We start from the raw sequence: 22,194 nt of genomic DNA on the forward strand, positions 1-22,194 counted from the left end.
CCAGTAGAGTGTATAAAAACATCTTTGTAAACGAGACGGGAACCATTTGCATTTGCACTTAGCATGGATGCAATGAGTAAAAAACAAAGAAACAAGTCAAGCAGTTAGTCCAGCCGTAACTCGAGATGCGCCCGCGCACGCCCCGTCAACGTTATATATATTAGAAATTTATATAAATAAAAATAAACGTTGTAGATATTAGAAAATGTCTAGAGCTTACTTTATTGATAAAACAACCTACACCTAGATCCCTCATCTCTTTTTAATATGTTTTTCCTTCTAGAAAAGTGTAAAAGTAGCGAAATGAGATACTTATTCGTTTTAATTCTTGATTCTTATTCCATAAATATTACCTTTTCAAATATTTTGATTATAAATATTTGTGTTCAATTCGAAGATAATACAGATAGTGTAATACTGCGATAATGCTATAATTGATTACCTTACATTACCAAAATATCATATGTAAATAATTCAATTATATATTATAAAATATTTCATCGATTTATTTATTACAAAAATACATCCTCTTTTGAATAGGTTACAGATTGAAGATAGAGTAAGAGATGCCTGTCAAAGAGTTAAGATATCTACAGAAGAGCAGGATGAGCCAATCAACGCAATGTGAGTCACACACGCAAAGGTCACTATGAGCTGTGAGTGAGGCGAGCTCTCGTCGTTGACTTGAAGTGATCTCTCACTCACACTCATCAAGAGAGCAATTATGTCGGCGACAGATATAGGGATCAGTGTAACGATAACGATACAAACTGAACACGAGTCGTATCATATTAGTGTTAAATGTTACATATGACAGCGCATTATAGTGTTGCTAGTAATGTATACTCATGAATATCATGATTCGCAAACGCTGAAGATAGCTTTAATTAAATAATTTTTACAAAAATTATTAGTTATTTGATACTATAATCAGGTTACATGGCTTAAGTAACTGGTACCAATGCCTGTGAATACCAGTTACTGGAGCTACGTACAGTTATTTAAGCTATACTTTCATAAAAAATATTTTATTTGATACGTTTTCTTATGGTTGGATTCGCTTTACCACTTATCACTACAACTCGTCATTGGCTAGTTTATTTTGTCTACAAATAAGTACTTATACGTATTGTTAAATTCATTATATACTTTAAAGTTACAACGCAATATTTATCACTTATAATTCCGATAAAATAATAATTTTATATTATTTTATCAACTCTTTAAATGCAGATAAACATCACATTATCATACTGATTTTCTGAAGAGGAAAATTTTGAATCTAACAATTTTCAACCGACATAAAAAAGAAAGAGGTTCTCAATTCGGTTGTATTTTTTTATGTTTATTACCTCATAACTCAGTTGTAAACCGATTTGGAAAATTCATTTTTATCTGAAAGGATATATTAGATTGGTCCCATTAAAATTTTATTAAAATCGGTTCAGTAGTTTAGTTTTAGATCAAAATAACTGGTTTTGTCACAGTTGAGTAGGTAAGTTTTTTTTTTTTTTTGTGGGACGCAATCTTGAATTATAATTATTAAAGCCATATAATATTTTCTTTAATAAATTTTATTTCAATTATTGTTCATATACATATTGTTTATATTTGTGATATTAACCATTGTGGTGTAACCTACATATCTATAAGTATGGGTGACGATTATCGCTGTCTATCACAATATTCAAATTCAGCATGTTTATCTTTCCAAGTCATAAAAAATATTACAATAACAACTTTTTCAGTAGGTATTTCTTAAAAATATTTTTGTGTACTACAAGTATTCACTTAATTTTCGTACTCAAATTTGTTGCAACCAAACAAATCGCGTCCATGCTGTGCGTGATTCATACACTTTGAACGCTCCAACACGTTGACTTTGACCATAAATACTATGGTGATTATTCAATCTCTATAGATTTTTAACCTTACCAATGTTAGACACAAGGTTTTGCCTCGCAATCATAACAATGTCTTCGTTAATGAAATGGAACTGACGACGCGACGAGTCGAGCTATTGCGCAAATTGTTCTTGAAATCGCTTTCTACGTCGCGTCACGTCGACACTGTGATAAGCCGACCTTATCTTACGTAAATCGTTGACTGCAATATAAAACTATCTTGCCACCTACGTACTGCGTTAATTTTATATACTGTGTATTGCGTATTTCACTTGACGTTTACGCATAAGTTTTCAATTTTATCTGAATACCTACTTTTCGCAATTTGAATAGGCATAAATAATATTATTATATTACTTGTATGTAGTGGGATGAAGCAAGGAAAATATTATAATTATGTATGCTGTAAAGAGAATAGAAATAACTACACCTATTAATTAATATTTAACTGGAAACTCGTTATTGCAAAAACCTATCAATACAATGAAGTCATTTCGTACACATATTGGAGGATGTGATTCTCGATCAAATTCAGTACACGAAACTCTTAACTTACACATTTATATACACAGTCACGTCTCCAATACACATTAAAATTTATATGTCTACCTACACCTGTTTGCAGAAATAATAATATACCTAACATTGTTGCAAAGTAGGTATTTCAATATATAGATCTACATTTTAAAATACTTACTTGTTAGCTTGAATAATAATCTGATATAGTAGGAATTTAAGACTTTTTAGAATACTTATAATTAGAAACTACAAAAATAATCACCACAATAATCAAATCAGTTTAAAATCATCAATGATATCGCGTATCATACTCACGAAATAAAGTACCAGTCAAATTGAAAACCCCTCTAAACCCTTTAAAGTCAATTGAAAATTGTACTAATTAATTTACGAATGTTATGATCCACTCACATATTTATATGTACATAGTAATTCAAGTACAGATAACTTTTTATAAATATATCAATATCTACTTCCTTTTATGCTTAGATGATGACTACTAATCAATACGCTTTCCATGTAAGGGATTTTTTTGTAAAGTAACGGTTCCCATGTATTACATGATGCATTGTTATCGTAATGGATTTATGATGTACTGAATACCAACCATTGACCGTGAATACGTAGCTGCCGCCTTACGTCGCATCGTCCAACGCCACTGGCTGTCTGCGTGCATCATCACAGCCCGCTTCCAAATTGAGTATAATTATGACACAAATTGCTGTTCTTCCGCCTATTAACTCTATGCCGACCTTACACAAACTGGCTTTTACTGCTTACACTGTCTATGAAGTAACTATATTTATTTACAAAAAACGATATTATTAAAAAGTAGTACAACTACTTAGGGAAGAAGAAGGTTGTTAGGCATAAAGACTAGCATCTCTGTTGTACAAGTTCCTCTTGAATCTCATCGAGGTTAATTCCTAGTGAATTGTCACAATTTTCGACGAGCCAACTGACTTGTCTTTATCCTCACCGATCCTTTTCCATTGGTGCCCCGATGCCGTAAATTAATAGTGTTGACTCAAAAATAATGTTATTTTTGCTGTAAAAACTACTTACTATACCATGAAAAAAAAATTTAAAAAGAAACATTATTAATAAAGACATTGTATAAGAAGAAAAAAGAGATAACTCTATAAAAGATGAATAACTTATTTAATATACTGGAAAAAAAAGTAGTATTAATTAATAGAATCATGAATATTGCCAGAACTTGTTTAATGTTAATAAAGATTATAACAAAATATATTAAACAAAACTACCCTCCAACTTGCTCTCAATAAGTAGCTTATAAGGTTGATGTCACTCGCAGACTCTGTGATGTATGGTGTAACTGCACAGCCAATCAGCCAATTTCTCGAGCAAACCACGTTCACTTTCAGTCTTGCTGTTTATCTTGCAACTATAACTACTTTAATTAATATACGAGTATTTTCAAAGATACATGTTATTCATCATCATATTATTCCTTACAATATAAAATAATATCTACGTAGATATACGAAAACTACGATTAAGTTTTGTATGAATAAAAATAGTGTATATGTATAATAAAGGACTTAAAATATTTATATAAAACAAAAATTACACCAAACACACTCTGAGAAAAATCTCAACAGAAATAGGTAACAAACTCTAGTACGATACGGTCTGTTTGATAAAAAAAAAATGTAATAAGACAGACAGGTCACATGAACATTTCTTATTTCTTTTATATCAATCCCGTCACTCACAAAATTTGCTACTATTTCTAAATTTAATTCACTAATAATTCTATACGTTACAAATTAAAATGATGTTTTAATCATTCCTTAACATTGTGCTAAGGAATGATTATATTGCTAATACGTTATATTGTACAACGTTACAGCTGCTTATTAAAGTAACACACTTTATTTTTCTTCTGATTACTGCATTATCTACTTAAAGCTCAGAATCTTCGACTGGGAGACTGTACGACGGCTATTTTCATTGACTATAGCTGCGTAGTTTGGCCTACCGTTGGTTGGAAGTGTCGGAAACATTGGCGGTTTGCCATCGAAGTAACCGTGACTCAACTATACATACACACGCTAGCCCGATTCTTCACTAGGTACGCTGTTTGTAAGACGCGCACCGCATATTTCAATACAATTAACTGCTTCAAGTGATACCACCATTTTTTTTGTCAGCCGTGTGAGAATACGCGATTTCACCGGGAAACGTGGCACTATGATGATACCTTTCGCTCGATTCGACGGCAGATAAAGAACAGTAAAAACATCTGTGCTACTTCCCAATGACCTTTGTTGTAAGCTACTAGAAAACACTTGTTGCCTATCAACGCGAACTCAAAGAGAAAACCATTAGCTGCCTACCAACTCCCACATTTGCTGCTGCATACGTATGTTATTATTGGAAAAATGACGCTGTGTTCAAATACTTTAATATTGTGACAAAGCCTTGTTTCACGCATAAAGTCGACATTGAACTTTGCGGAATTGGCAAAGTACCAAGCGCCTATAAGTATACACTAGTAGAGAAACAAAAGCAGTTATAGGTATTATTTACTTTATCTGTAATAATAAATGGAACTATCTACAATATTAATTTTAGAAGTCCTATATCTATACCATACTAATGTTACATAGAAGAAAGATTTGATTGTTTATTTGTATTGGATAAACTCAAAAACTACTTAATCTATATAGAAAGGTACATTATCAGCGAGAAACACAGGCTGCATATTATTTTAATCCGATAATTTAATTAAGAAGTTTCTACAAAAGATTATAATATATTGCAGGAAAACTTTTTTTAATGGAAAAAAAAAAACTTATAAAAGGGCTGTTTTTATTGTTGCTAATATTATTATATCTTTAATCATACATAATGTGAGAAAGTCTTATGATAAAAGAAACAAAACAAAGTTGCTTTCTAAAGACAGTCTCACAGTGCCACCCTCACCCCTGGAGCCACGTGCGCTCGGCTACATGTTTTATGAATGAACTTAGCAATTCCTACAAGTTACCTTCATTACGAAACAGAGAAGTTGGAATATCAACGAGATTAGAAAAGATCCTTTCTCTTCGTAAGAAATGAAATATAATAATATAATAACAATAAAAAGTCATAGTGGTACTATTTTATATATAAACATAAGTATTACAGTAGATAAATCAATATAATTTAATAGGAGCATTCTACTGTTTTTCTTATTAACATAACATCAGTATTTGGAGTTTAAGGTTATAATGTTTGTAAAGCACGTATAGAATTTTAAACTACGAATTAAAAACTACGATAAATTAAAATGACATAAATTGTTCACTAATGTTTGTTTAGGGTCAAACAGTGTGACATTTTCCATAATCTGATTATTCTGTATCACAATGAACCAATAAACGTACCATAATATGCAAATGAATCCGATTCTTATCTAATGTTAATATATGACTGACTCAACACAATCGTATTTCTAGAACAATACATTTATTCTTTATGTAAAATTACAACGATGTTGTAGGTCATAAATAAATACATAAGTATTTCATTGAAAATCTTGACCCACTGGTAGTTTTTCCTGATTCATCAGACTACAGTTTTTAATCTGACCCTTAAATAATTCGATCAAACTAAAAAAAAACTTGTTAATTTTAATCTGTATCTGACTAACTCTCTAGCCTCCAGTAGTAATGAACACTTCCCAAACATTACCAAATAAACACTCTTACCGCCAAAACTGGTAGAATAATCTTGAAACTCCATTATCTGAATTTAAAATTTCAATTTGATATACAGCACAATAATTATATTAAGAATCAGCATGAAGTATGTATTTTTTTATTTTAGAAATAACTTTAGGAAAATGTAATTTAGAATCTAGCAGAGTATAAAAATAATGAACGTAGAGGGTTGCTAGTAAAGTACAATGACATCGTGTTTCTTCTTCCAAGAAATATCAAATGACACTTGAGCCTGACTTGAACACAGCAATACGAGTATTACTTGTAGTATTGCCAAACTTAGTGTTTATGACCAACAAGTCTCGTCAGTCTGTGCAAATTTAAACTCATATAATAAACAAATATAATGTATAATAACGTTAAGTAACCTACTTAGGTGGGTAAACATGATATTATGGTAATAAACGTTCAAGGAAAAATTTCACTAACATTTTGTGTTATTATATGATTTCACTTTTTATTGTACACACAGTCGAGTGGATATTTCTAATACGGCACCAATGTATACGGGGAACATTGTGTATCGCATGTTACGAATAAACACACGCACGCAAAAACTCCTATAATAACTAGACACGTACAAAAACCAGTTCGTGATAAACAATTCGATATAGTTTCACTTCTGATGAGTACCTTTATTATAGGTTCAATTCTCGATACTTTTACTTGATTATTCTTACATAAAATTACTTATGTTCATTAATACCCATTGACGATGCAATGCTTCGTCTCTTATTGACTTACTCTTAATTAGAAATTAGGATCTAGTGAATAATTCTTCAATGATATACCTAACTACTATGGTAATAGTTAGCTCCGATAGTCTGATTTATCAATCACCTGATTGATGGATCGAGTTATCAAAACTACACTACAAAAATTTTATCTTTTTTAAATTTAACAAAATGGTTTTATATTCAAATTTACATAAAAAATTTAGGAATTATATAAGTCAGTGGATTAGACCATTATTAATTTCAATCGTATATATATCCTAAAAATATAGCTACAGAAATGTTAAAAGTAATTTTACGATGTCCTTCCAGCCGCCACGCCTATCATCTATCCGAAAAGTGATTTACTAGCAGGATTTTATGGGAAAAAATACCTTAGTAAGGACATTTTTATTCGCGTCTTCAAAAGTAGCTTCATCGATATTATCAATAAAAATGAATAACAGACAATGTAATTGATAGTGTAACGTACATTAATAATATATCTTGCCAGGATACACAAAGTCTGTATTGTTGTTGTTAAATATATTGTTGTAAAGTTGTCTTGTGCATCTAATAAATGAATAAAATTAAAAATAAATATATATTTACTGTTAAGTACATACAAATTTTTTCATGATTATTTAGACCCTAAAATATTGTAGAACAGCAATGAGCAAATAATCAATACGACGACACTAGAATTAGACATTTTTGATGGAATAAAAGGATTTTTTTCCAATTGTTTTAATAGTAATACTGGTAAAAAAGCTTACAAAAATCATTCTAAATGCACCATTTTGTTGCTCGACTGCATTCACGAACAAATTTCTATGCTTTTATTAGTCTAATTTTATTTTTTGCTTTGTCGAGCTTATGCTTTACCATTTCACTATAAAGAATATTAATAAGATTTCATATAAGTAGGTACTTACATAAATATAAAATACCTGAGAGTCGTTAATCTTAATAAGACGACGGGCGCCCACGTACAGTCTACCATAAAAGTATTTTGTCAACACAAAAATATAAAAATGTTTTTAAATTTAAAAACACATAAATAGCACTTATAACGTAATAGCTCAATGATAGTATTATCTCATTACAAATAAATACTAAATAATATATACAAATATAAAATATTGATGCAGTAACTAAACGGAAGTTATCCAAATATCTGAAACCTGTTCAACACGTGGTACCATTTCAATTTGAGGGCTACCGGCTAAACAATGCTCGTCTCTCATGATGTTATTGTGTAGACCACTGGAAACCGAGCACGTGTTGCTCATCCCATCCGCTACCCGAAACGTGTAGGTACAGTAATTTATTACTTATCCCCTACATGTTAAAAATCATAATTGTATTCATGACGTCCTACGTATCTGATAGCAGGAACAGTGTTGCATATAAAAACATGTTCCAAGTTTAAAATCTGACAAAGAGAAATGCGTCTACATTGTGGAATATGTCAGACTACCCACTAAAAGAAGCTTGCAGTTGTATATCGTATTCTTTTGGCTAAATTATGAAACTTGTTTTGGCTTATTAAGTAGGATTGTACGAAGTGTCATTTTAACTTACACGTAAAAATAATGTAACTAACATTTGCATACGGACCTAATAAAAAAAAGCATATAAACATAGGGTGTCACATGTACCCGTATAACATACTCTATTTACTAATAATAACACAAAATATTTGAGTAAATAGTAAAATGTGTAATAATAACGAATATTACTAATACATCTAAGTGTTCTTAATGATGTACGTAGCGACAACCGCTAATTTATTAAAGGACTCTGTGAATACACACAGTCCAGGCTCATTACTTATGACAATCTATGAGGGAGGCTTAAGTGGGGACATAAAAGCAATAAATTCATTATTGCTTTTACATAGATATACATAGTCAATACCCTTTCTCAATAAATAAGATATTGTTCTATCTGACCAATCAAGTTTGTGCAAGCAGCAGAAATAGGAGGTTGCTAATGTGATATCTAAAAAAATTTTTTTCAACATCTTCGAGGAACCTACCGAGGACCAAACACGCACGATTGCTAATAGTTACAGCAATCACATTTTTAAAATATCCCGACTTGATTTATTTCTAACAACATTAGTTTAACAAATAGTCATAAAGGACACTTATTAACACGAATTGTTTGCCGTGGCTTTACCCTGGTTTATCAGTATATAAAGTACCCCATATTTTAACCTTGTCGTATATCATATTTCATTCAAATCTGTTCAGCACATTGAGGGTATTGAAAAACAAATATCCATCTTTTTACCAGAGGGAGTCTTTGTATAAAAGTCGATTGCTTGGGTACCTCTGTCCTATTCGTGTTTCAACAGTGAAGCAGTTGTGTTTGCACGGCTGTGTTTTGATTTGAAGGATGGGATATGGCGTGAATTTACTGGGTACATAGGAATAACACCAGAGTCCTCAAGAATGGCAACGCATGGGGGGTATCATGGGCGAAACAGTATAGGTACTCTGTTATGTCCATGGTACTGCTCATGTCTATAGGCGACGGTTACCACTTTCCATCAGATGGGCCGTCAGCTTGTTTATCATTCTAAGTTGTATAAAAAAAAATCCATCAATACGTGCTTAAAGTTTCGCGTTTATAATAGTAATAAGAAGTAGGATAATAGACTTTTGTTTTGACTTCTCCAAGAATCTGGAAATGTAGCTGCATACATAGACTGACGTGATCAAACCATATTAGGTGTCAATGTAAGGCAGTAAGTTATCGACGTCAAACAAATTTCCTTTTGCATCTGTACTACACGAATATAATTTACACAATCATCGGTCAGTTTTCATTTCTATTTGCACATGACAATATTTATTTAATCTGTGTACACTTACATATTATTATATACCTACTGTGTTTGGACTAATAATAAATGTATGTTTAAGATATGTTTATTAATTACTAATGCAATATCCTTATATATTTAGTCGTATAAAAATGGGGGCATATAAATGCAGTTATTTAACGTAAATATAAATAGCACCATTCGATTTAATAACGTTGCTTCGCCCGCATCGATTGTTTCCATGAGAACGTCGGAGCATGGGAACATAGAAGAGCACCCAACCATTCACGTCGATGTCGGATTCACAAACTACGCCATTTCAATTGTTATCCGCTACAAACTACATTCATGAGTACTTAATCCTGTTATTTGACAGCGTTTTATTTCAATATGTATTTTATACTCACTACCCCTAGATACAAATAGGATTCATATGACTAGCTATATGACGCGGTTTCGCCCACGTGAATCAGTACATAAAGTATCCTATGTACTAAGTTAGGATATTACCTACCCGTGTACCAAATTTTATTCAAATCTGTCTTCTAGTTTTTACGTGAAAGAATAACAAACATCCACCCATCAATTCATCGTTACAAACTTTCGCATTTATTATATTAAGAGGACGAGCATCCGTAACCAATTTTGTAGTATTGTTAAAAAATATTGTTCATCAAACAGAGCTGCGACGATTCTTACAATCGGATGTTTTTGTTATTTTAGTAAACTTTTTTTAATTATATTGCCCAACAAATTTATATAGAACGGACGTGCAGCGAATGTTGGTGTGTATGTATTTATAGCTGCCCCACACGCAGTAGAAGCGCGCGAGCAACGTCAACGTGGTGCGCGGGAGACGCTCTGTGCTTCTATTCCAAGCGAGACCTTGCCTGCTCATAGGCTGCCTGCGAACATTTCAAGACAGAACAAGGACATATTAACCTTATGTGGTCTATAATGTCTTTGAAGTTTACTTATACACTTTGTAATATTTTTTACCAAGGAACGAGTCGAAACATGAAAGTAATTAATTTTATAATCCTTCATACTATAAAATAGTCGTTCGATTTGCTACAAAGTTAAAAAAAAATTGTTTTATGTTTTAACTAATTATAAAAAAATATACCTACAACGGATTCAACTGTACCTTAAGGAAACTCGTTTAATTTTCTGATTTCAAGGAGTGCTGACTTGGTACCTACTCGTAGCTATTATTTCCGCTACGGTTGATTTTACACTATGTATAATATTTATACCAAGGTCAGACCCCGGTCTGAAAAATTATATTTGCATGTTCACCTTCAATCCCCATTGATGTCCTGCAAATGTATACCATTAGAACAAGCGGAGTTACCATCCCATAATCACCCATAAGAAAACCTAAAATTATTATAGCGACCAATCAAAATATCAATCATCTTTGAGAAATATAAATACAAGTATTAATTAAATCACATTCTTATTCAATTCCTACATGTTAATGACACTATTACGTATTCGAATTAGATAATTTCTAAAAATTTTACTAATAGCTACATGTTATTGTACATTTTAACAAGTGTCGAAACTTAAAAATTTGTGACTGCTGCTTTGAAAAAAATATTGCTTCGGCCATAGAATTCAAAGGGTCGCACGAAAGAACGACCGCATACGAATGCGAAGGTACAATGCAACTTGATTACATCGAATGAATAAACAAGTTGCTGACTCAAGTGCACTCTATTATTATGTATATTAGAGCCTGTGTCTGCTTGGTCGCTCTCTCCGGTGGACTCGACAACCCAACGTCCAAAACAAGCCTATTGAAATGTACGTATTCCGTCCTATAACTACCTACCTGGAATCATTATGAATTAAAAGTTTACCGCCTTCTCAATAGCAATTACTTCCACTCTTGTAGCAACACCAATGTCAATTTTACGAGTATCTCGATATGTAAATTTTTTGTACAGAAGTTATAATTTACATATACTAATGACAAGTAAAATAACTTACTTATAAAACATTTAGGCATTAATTCTATACTTGGCAATCGAATACTCTTCGTGATATTGGTGAATCTCGGTGGGCGTATAGACAACCTGTGAGGAGCATCCGGTTCCATCATTATCAATTTTAAGGCATCATAATATTGGACCCTCACGGGACTTATATTCACTACAATAACCATATGTCAATTAGTACTGGCAACACGGCTACAGGAGGATGGAATGGTTAATCGCGCACGTGGCGTCACTGTTGTTACAAGTGTCCACAGTTCAATATATAGGCTACTGTAACCAACAAATAAAGGCGAAATGTCTGTTTATTACTCATTATATTGTCACTTGGAGTTCGAGAACTATAGCCGGTAACAGAAATCATATCTGTACCAGAGACCACTGTACACCGTTGGTTTGTACACTGCACGCAAAAATTAGTAACGGATTTTACTGAAAAATTTGTGTAGTCATAACTTAGTATAACAACACGTGTCTCATTTCTATGAAAAATAAAAAATTTTGACACAGGTACCACCTTGCTAGAATAATTAGCAACAACAATTGTAGCGGTAAAGCAAACGTAAACAATTACCTACCTCAGATATAAGCCGTAACTTGCGACATGTGCATAACAATGCCTATCTTTCAAAAAGCTTTGTGAAGGTTTTTGACTATTTCTACATTATCTATATAATACAATTTTAATAACGCAATAAGATTTTAATTGTTACTCTATCAATAAAACTTTGTTTTGATAATAAAAAACTTAGAAACGAAGCTATGAATCATACAATAACAAAGGCCGAAAAGTATGTACGTCCAATTTATTTTCCTTATTGTATTGGTGTATTTTTGATCAGAATCTATCGAGAATTATAATTCTATTGGAGATTTACCAGTACAATTATCATATGACAAAATGCAACTAGCTTATTAAAATAAAAATAGGTATATACCTAGATATATTAGCGTTATAAACACGAGCATACAAATAGCAAAAACAAATACAAAGTAACAAACCAAAGCTAATTAATATTATCAGCATATACCTACCATGGGTAGGGAAAATATAAACTATATCCGACTGACCATTTACATAAATGCAACAAATAGTTATTAATATGTTTTTTTTATCTGAATAATAAATACATCAGTAATTATGAAATATACATTTAAAATAACTGGAAGCAGGTATATCCATAACTACCGACATATTTCCATCTATGTAACATAGAATCACTTCTATTTTTTAATACCTCATTAAGACAGCTGATCAGCGTGAGCGACTTAAGGACATAATTTCTAAACTGCAGACGTTAGAATAATGTGACCTACAGTATACGGCAGCTTTACTAATCCTAGTCAAGAAGAGGAAAAGGTATTTTTTTTATAATGGATGATAATGAATGGTAGCCCTGCCTGCGCTAACGGAATACGCTGGCGGGGCACCAGTGAGAGATGATAGGTGGAAATGACACAGATCAGTTGGCCCATCGTGGTTAATTATTAGAAGTTAATTCCTGGTAAATTAATCACTATAGGTTGATTGACCTTCCTTCATCGTCATCTACTATCCATTACTAGTGCCTTGTCAATGTATAAGTACCAATAGCACAGATAAAAGGTACTCATTATATTTTTACCCATTAAAAATATATTCCTAGTTAAAAAGGTGGTCACGATAGGGCAGGGGTTACTAAAAATCCCTGTTTAATAGACCACCGATCTAAAAGGACCATGCAAAAAGCAGGAGAATGCGTTGGTTGAATGTAAGACATTGAGTAAAGCCTATTCTTAGGCTGGAAGCGGAGGATTATAATAATAAGTAGTAATACTTAATAATAATGATACCAATATCCATCAGGTACACTGACGGCTTGCCATTCTAATTTTCTTAAAAATATACATATATCCCTATTCGATTACATAGTTAAACATATTTTAACCACTTACAATCGCTGAGAATATGTAAGTAGTTAGTGCATATTATTTCATTATTTTTTAGGAACGTTCACGTTTCAAAGTATACACACGTAAGTAATTTTGTTGAGTGTACCAACAGGAGTGTGTATTACAATAATCTCTTTTAAACTAGCCTCAGACACGAACGAGAGTATGGAACGGGTCGTTAAATGGTAATAAAACTTAATAGTGGCACCATAGAGGTATATATTACTAAAAGTAATGTCCCTTCACGACTGGCACCTATTCGACTTGTAGAGGAACATCAATTATCTTAAATGACGATGAACCATGTCCTACAACTGCACATACGAGTATTATCTCCATATGAGAGTAAGTCGAGAATCTCTGTAGGAAATTTAGACCAGCCGCTTTGTGTCGAATATTGGTGTGAATACCTAGTCTTATTATCATTATTAGATTCAAAATATATAACCCGCTATTCCATACCTAACTTGTTAAATATTTAACTCTTTCTTATGTTATGACTAACTTTTATATAGGTATATACAAACACAGACTCTCAGCTGTCTTTGTATATATATACAGAATAGGTATATATATACAAAGACAGCTGCGCCTCTTATTGAACCAGTTTACGAGATTATATATTATGACGGGAAATAATTACGGTTTAGTGAATGTTCTAAAAGTATACCACAAATCCACAATAATATACCTACTCTGTGGTAGTACTACACAACAGAATTAATAATAACTAACATATCCTTCCATTTTTTATATATTATTTTTATTGCATTTTTATACACATTGTTGAAATGTATCTCCGAAAATAATAATATTTATTTATACTAGTATTATGAAGATTTCTGTCTGTTTGTAACGGATAAACTCAAAACTACTCGCCCAATTTAAAAATTATTTGACCTGTATAAAGCTACATTATTAGCTATATATTATTTTCATAATCATTCGCAATTCCTACGAAAATTAAAATTATGTAAAGTACTATAAATTTAACTAATAAAGCTAATATAAAATATTAATTTCTTTCTAATATCTATCTATCTGTACGAAGCTGGGAAGAATCATTAGTTAATGATGATTATGCATGTAATTCGATGATATTTATTTTGTGTGTATGTTATATCTCGTTAATTTTGAACTTACCAATCAGTAAAGATTATTCTCGTACTGGTACTGATTCATTTAATATTAATTTTGACCAAACTGAAGTTTTTATTTCTTATGGCATTAAAACATTAATTCTGACTATTAAAATACAGAAGTCAATTATAAATTTCATCGTTATAAAAAACAAAGACAAGAGTGAAACCACTACCGTGACCTATAGATATTGCGTAAATTACGCTGTAACTTTGCATAGGTACTTACTGATAATAAAATAAATGGGATTGCCAGAAAATAAATGTCACTCAACAGTTGACACCTCAGATTGACACTGACCAACTCTGACGGAAACCCAGGGAAATAAACATGCTATTACAACTCCCTACGTCAACGTCCGGGCGAATTAGCTCTATCTGGGCCAGTAACGGCACCTAAACAGTAGTAGTGCACGAAACGATCAAACGACTGAGCAATCGAAGCATGGCCTTAAACTCGACAATATCCAGATAAAAAATACTTCCGCCCTATCACAGAAGAGGAAACTTAGTATGTAACCAACTATAAAGTAGGTATGTGAACTTTTACAGTCTCCATTAAATCTTCCGGGGGTAATAAAATCAAACGACAAAATTATCTTTTGTAGCTAAAACGATAGATTGTCAATAGGTAGGTAATTCATTATGGTAGTTCAGAGGTCGTGCAGTGGACCGTAGCTCGAGTGAGTGTAGCCCGTTTATCTTTAATATAATAATATCGTTCCCGTACGAAGCATTTAATAAGAACTGGTAAGTACCTACGTCATTGGCCTTGAACACATAGGTATTCTACAAATAAATATTATTTCATGATTAATAATAGCGATAAAAGAAAATCATAGATAATGATTATGATAGTGTTGCATTTGTACTATCTACATACAATACAATGAGTAAAATTTTTTTTTATAAGTTGTTAGGTAGTACATATTTACGCAACATATTTAGTAAAAATATACGTTTCGCGAGGAACAGAGAAATCGAAGTTGTGCATAAAATAATCGCAATAAAATTGGATCAGCATTTAGAAACCGGGGATGGTTGCGCACCGCGCGTTACGGTCCAACAACTACTGCAGTTTAGCAGTGCCTAGTGAGCGCGCGCTCAGTCATTTGCCTAAGACGAGTACTACTGTAAGGAGACAGCCCCGTTAAATCTACTATGTCTATTTAGCTATTCGCGCCTATAAAAGATAATTATACTTAATTTATTCGTAATTAAGACTCTTAAATGTATTATAATGCACTCATTATAAATGCCTATATTGTCTGATAAATAAAGTATCTATTCCTTCTTCTATTTCTATCAGTTGTTATTTCTAGTAGATATTCTCTTCCTCCTTCATAAATAACACTCTCCATCTATTTTTTTATTTACGTCCTCTAATACAGACCGGCCTTAGTATTCAGCGTTCAACTCCTGCGTATAACGTTTGTCGAAAGGATATCTAATGAAAGCCAATAATGGCCAGCAACGACAAAATATTAAGTTTTTACTTCTCTGCATTGAAGATATATACTAACATTTGGTACATCTTATACACATTATCTAATAGGGCCTTATAACACTGTTTTAAAGTTCTCATATTTTTATAATGATTACATGAATCTCAATTTTCGTAGGAAACTTTTTCTTTTAAATAATGTAATATAGCCTATATCACTCGCATATAATATAGCTTTTTATATGTGAAAGTTATTTTAAAATCGATCGAGTAATTTTTGAGTTTCTCCGTTGCAAACAAAAATACTAAAAATCAAATCTTTCCTCTTTATAATATAGTACAGAAGTGTTAACTAGCTGTCCGCGTGACCGAGATAAAAGTAGCCTACCTGTCCTTTATCATGTCTTTCATGACAATTTGTTAAGCCGGTAAGTCGCCTAGAAAAAACAAATTCACATTTACAATATTAGTAAAAAATATTAATATTTAGCCTTTCAAAGTAAAAGAGAAAGCGACTGTTTAAATTCTGAATCTTCATACTTATACCTACATATGTAGTAGCTCAAAAACTCCCAGAAAAGAGCCTCCTCGAGCATTTATCACATCACCCAAAAATAACAGCAAATAAAAAGTCATACCTGAACTGGCAAACATTGTTCTGCCCCCTACCGTCAGTTACCGGGTTCATTTTATCTTATAAGGATAACATTATCCTATCCCTTTAAGTTGGAACAAATAATACAAATTTACAAAATTTTATTAAAATCAGTAGCAGTTTCGGAGATTAACATCTTAACACGGGATTTTTATAGATTAAAGCGATTTGCTACTAAGTATGACGTAACAATTTTTTTTTATCTGACAGTGCATTAGGATTTAGGCCTCTACTTTTTTCAATTCTTATACAACTTTTATGAAAATCGCTTTTTAAATCTGCATAATAGTATCATAAATATCGGACTTCAATAAGTGTATAATAATAAACATATAATAAACAGAACAATTTCAAAACAGCTTCCTCCCACGAACACTCAGATTGTGGAATGATCTTCCTGCCGAGGCTTTTCTTAGAAACTACAGCATGAGGTTCTTCAAAAAGGGCGTATTAGGGTTTCTTTAGGACTGGCAAAACGCGCGTGACATCTTTGGTGTTACAGACATCCATGGTCTATGGTAAGCCTGTTCACTATCAGACGGGCCATTTGCTTGTTTGATTGCCACTAAAGTTGTATAAAAAAAATTATGTCACACATGAACAACCTAAGCAGACAGAGATGTGAACAAACACGAAGACTTCTCTTTACATTCTTAAGGGTTCCTTTCTTGTCGTTTAATTACGAATCTCGAAAGTTACGTGTGAATATACTTTCATTTTCAAACTCGATTGTGTTTATGTCGCCAAACAGCTGTGCTTACATAGATATATTTCGGTTTGCAGAATAAAAAGATATTAGTGACTACAGATGCCAAACACTTTAGTTCTCAGGAGTAACATGAGAGACACTATCGACATAATACTATATTGTATGGTGTCGATGGTCTTATTAATATATATAATATGATATACATGTTGAATATTATTTTTAACATACTTCAAAAGTGTTTCTCAATTCATATACTTTCATTGCTTTCATTACTGCATTACATAATAATAAAATCCATAGTAATATTATAAAAGTGCTCACTTATCCAAGTCTAAAATTGTTTAAAAATGTAAATTTACATTTCATTAGACTACATTAGTCATCATTACTAACAAACTCACTTTTTATTTTCTATATAGCCACATTGTTATCTATCTACTAATGGATTCAACATAATGTATAGTTTCAACAAAATAGACCTATTAAGGAATATGATAAATACTGTGTAATATCTACTTTCTACAGAAAAAAAAATAACAAGTATTTGATCAATTCTTATGGTATCTTACCCTACATAATTAATAATTTTATATATACTACCTACCTATAATTTTATATATACTATCTACCTATAATTTTATATATACTACCTACCTATAATTTTCTATAAATTTACCTTCATAATTCAGAGGTTATGAGCCCAAGATACTTCTTATAGCAAATGAAACCAAATAAAATATAAAACTTGTCCTTACAATCAATTGCTTACTAGGTCATACTAAAATAGTGCAATTTGTAGAGAATATAATATTTGTACTACACATTAATTATACTTTTTGTTTAATAAATAAAATTTTATTTTTCCTAATTAATACAAGATATACTAATGCATATCTTAGTATATTGATTAAATTTGATACCTACCCACTATGATATAAAAATTAACTTTTACATGAAAAATTAAATGTTGGGTGAAATACTGCTATCTAAATTTCGTTATTAAAACCTACCCACTATGATATAAAACATTAACTTATACATTTACAAGAAAAATTAAATGTTGGGTAAAAATACTGTTATTTAAATTTTGTTATTAAGTACAGCAAATATATCTGACACAAAAATGGTACTGATTTTAATAAAATGTAGCAGTATTGCATTTCTTAAAAAATGTGGAGCATTGTATTATACATATTAAGATTTTTAACATGACAAATTATGCCTAAATCAGTTCAGTAGATCCAGTAGAATTGTCTGAAGAAACATGAAAATTTTAATATTTCAAACCAAATAAGAATATACATATTTAATATATAGGGTTGTTTTGAATAAGCATCTATGAATGCATATATTTCACCAGAAACTTTAGATTTACAATATTTGTCTGCTTTTAATCATGTCTGCCCTACTCATGTTTACATGTTTGTTTTCAATTTGAAGGATAGGATATAGCAGAGAAACTTAGATTATATAGATAGAGCATCAACCCTCAAAAATGGGTCAACTTTTTGTCAGCTAATTTTCCAATACCAGACTCATTTTTTTTTTATTAATGTTCTATATATTTATGCAAATAATGTATCTTGATACTTCAAGATCAATATTCAATTATTTAATAATTAAAATGAGTTTTTGCACAATAAAAAGGCAAAATTTATAAAACAAAATAAATACGGAAGTTATAAAAGAATCACTCATAACTATTTATCACTCAAAATTGTATAAAAAAGTTGATCGGCTTCTCTTGAAGCATTTCTATAGAGACACTCTACCTGTATAATCTAGGCAAAAAAATTGCAGTGCATTGCGACATAATATTATAATTGCTAGGAATGGTAATTTCTTCCATCAGCAGGGCAGTTATTAGCTATTTCAAATTGCATAAAAAACAACATATCATTAAAATATGTTACCAGATTTTAGTTTGAACTGTAGCAATATTACTTAAATAGTAATATAGAGGTCATGATTGGAATTGATATAATTGTATAATACTGAATTTCCTGTGCTGCTGCTCATGTGTGACGGAACTAGTAAATATGTAATATCATAATATAATTAAATCAAAATTTTTTTGTAATAAAATATTTTGCACCAATAATGTGTATTGTAATAATGAAAATAGTGTGTTTACCTTTGAATCTGAAGAATAAAACTTCACTTTTTAATCTCCCACTTAAAACTTTTATTATAGATACTTTGTTATAATGTATTATCACAAATCCTGGTAGACTTTTAAAACACAATCACGCAACTGACAATTCTTACTGTATTTCCTTGATTACTGATTTCTCATATAAACATAATTTACACAATAAAACACAGTCTGTGACATGACTTAGGTGTAAACTCTTACTCATCTCACTCCACTCTACACATTTAAGTTTATTGCATATTATTTGGATGGCTTTTTAAATTCTCTACACCGTCCATGTCCTCCGACATCATTAATCTCATGAAATTATATACAAGTTGACTAATATTACTTTACAATACATGTTTTCTTTATTCCAACATCTTTTGCATGCATCTCTGTTTATGATGACGAAAATCAAACTAATTAATATGGTCTTTTGCAATATTTAAGCTCCCCAAATAGGATACTTTGTTCATATTATATGATAATGGTTACTGCGGGAGTATCTACCAGTACTAAAGTATGAAAATATAAGATAAAGCACCTCGATTGGACAATGGTATGTATCAAAGATATTAACAACATGATATGACGCGCATCGCGACCGCCATGGGTCCAGCAGTCGCGGCCGGCGCGCCGTCGTCGACCGCCCCACTGGAGGCAACCGGCCGTCAGGGCGAGGCGGACACACTCCCGCCTCGTCTTTGCAGTCTTACGAGAAATAAATGCCACATTACACTCTAAATATTAAAGCACTGTACAACAACAATAAGGTTTCTTTTCCTTTTCAGGGCTAACGTTCATTTCACGCACGATTTCAGCGAACATTTCATTGACGTTCGTGCGGCTCTTAGCAGAGGCCTCCACGAAAGGGCAGCCCCACATCTGTGCCAGTGCCGCGCCCTCCGCCTGTGAAACCTCGCGCTGATGATCCAAGTCTGCCTTGTTGCCGACGAGCAATATAGGTACGCGTTCTGAACCTTTGACGCGTGTTATCAATTCCTTCATCGGTTTGATGTCTTGAAACGTTTGGTGATTCGTTAGTGAATATACTACGACGAAGCCTTGGCCATTTTTTATATACAAATCCCGCATCGAAGCGAACTGTTCTGTGCCGGCAGTATCCAAAATTTCTAAAACACATGGTGAATTGTCCACTTCTATTTCTTTTCTATAGAAATCCTCTATTGTGGGGTCATATTTTTCCATGAAACATCCTGACACAAATTGCACAGTCAAAGCACTCTTCCCGACCCCACCCGAACCCAGCACGACCACTTTGAATTCGCGCATTATTGTGCTCTGTAAATCACACTAACTAGTCTTCCACGAAACGTTTTCTAAACGTATTCTCACTGTGTGCTATAAAAATGTCATTGCTATGACGGTTTATGACTCACTCGGATGCGATCACTGAGGAAGGTTCACTTTAACAAACTAATTGATAAACAGCGACGCCATTTTAGTTGAATAATGAGTAGCAAAACAACTCGGATGACTCGGGCTGCATCGCGGTGCCAAGCTAGTCACTTCGAAGTATAAACGCGGAAGCAAACATCTATTCAACTGATTCAATCCCTGCTAAAATCGGTCGACAGCAACAGCAGGTTGGTCAATGCACTTTATTGCAATGGTGTGATTGGTGAATGGAAAATTGTACCAACCGGATACTAGTGTCGCCATATATATAAAATATTTTGCCGGCAATTTTATATAAATTATTTACAGTCTTATTTATAACCTATTAAGTCAGACAATGTAAATTGAAATAAAATTTGGTCCTGCATTATTTATAAGTTCATAAAACAGTTAAGCCAAAGAAATTAACATGACACAGCACTTAGAAATTTCAAACACTGCAGTTCTAACCATTGAACCCATTGCTATGTCCGGCTTTAATGTTAAATTTCCCATCTGATTAAATTATAATTAACATCTAGCAACACCTTGTTGTTGATTGCTATATGTTGTCGGCATTGCCGTTCGTTCGGAAATACTAAAAAGAACTTAATTCAGAGTCGTAATGCTAGATCTACACGTTTGTAAGTAAAATCATATCATAATAGTTATATCATAGGTAACCCGTTACTTTGTGATTATTTTATTTTTTATTATATTTTCCTTTTAGTTTTTATTAAGTTAATATAAACTAATAATACAAACAATAATCGAAATTGGATGGTGTATGCGAAATAAAAGAAAACTGTGTGAATTATATATTATTAAGACTATTCAATTCATGTGAATCGTTCTCTATCTTTAAAAGTCAAATAACAATTTTGAAGTTAATTTACTACCAGTATGTTATACGACGTCTATGTTAACTATTACCTGTCATAAATGATGTAATCTGCCTCAATCTGTTTTCTGTTTTTTCGATAATAATTTTAGACTACAACAAGTACATATTTTTCACATAAAGTTTGGTTGTTGTTGTTTTAAAAAAAAAAGTCCAAAATTTGATATTTAATATTTTGA

The 22,194-nt window shown here is 31.9% G+C and overlaps 1 protein-coding gene across 2 annotated transcripts; it reads right to left on the reverse strand.

Moving 5' to 3' along the window:
• Positions 1 to 3,628: 3,628 nt before the first annotated feature.
• Positions 3,629 to 21,362, reverse strand: LOC113518158 (ras-related protein Rap-2c). 2 transcript variants are annotated; one of them, XM_052902297.1, is made up of 2 exons: positions 19,714 to 21,362; positions 3,629 to 10,605 (listed from the first exon to the last, which is right to left on the reverse strand). In XM_052902297.1, the coding sequence occupies exon 1, from the start codon at positions 21,007 to 21,009 to the stop codon at positions 20,464 to 20,466; it is 546 nt and encodes a 181-aa protein (XP_052758257.1). In that variant the 5' UTR covers positions 21,010 to 21,362; the 3' UTR covers positions 3,629 to 10,605; positions 19,714 to 20,463. The 2 variants fall into 2 exon arrangements, with proteins under 2 accessions (XP_052758257.1, XP_052758255.1); XM_052902295.1 differs by having other exon boundaries at positions 11,696 to 21,362.
• Between the last annotated feature and the right edge of the window lie 832 nt (positions 21,363 to 22,194).

The sequence above is a fragment of the Galleria mellonella genome, unplaced genomic scaffold, assembly GCF_026898425.1.
Source record: "Galleria mellonella isolate WM207_F2 unplaced genomic scaffold, CSIRO_AGI_GalMel_v1 utg132, whole genome shotgun sequence".
Taxonomy (NCBI): domain Eukaryota; kingdom Metazoa; phylum Arthropoda; class Insecta; order Lepidoptera; family Pyralidae; genus Galleria; species Galleria mellonella.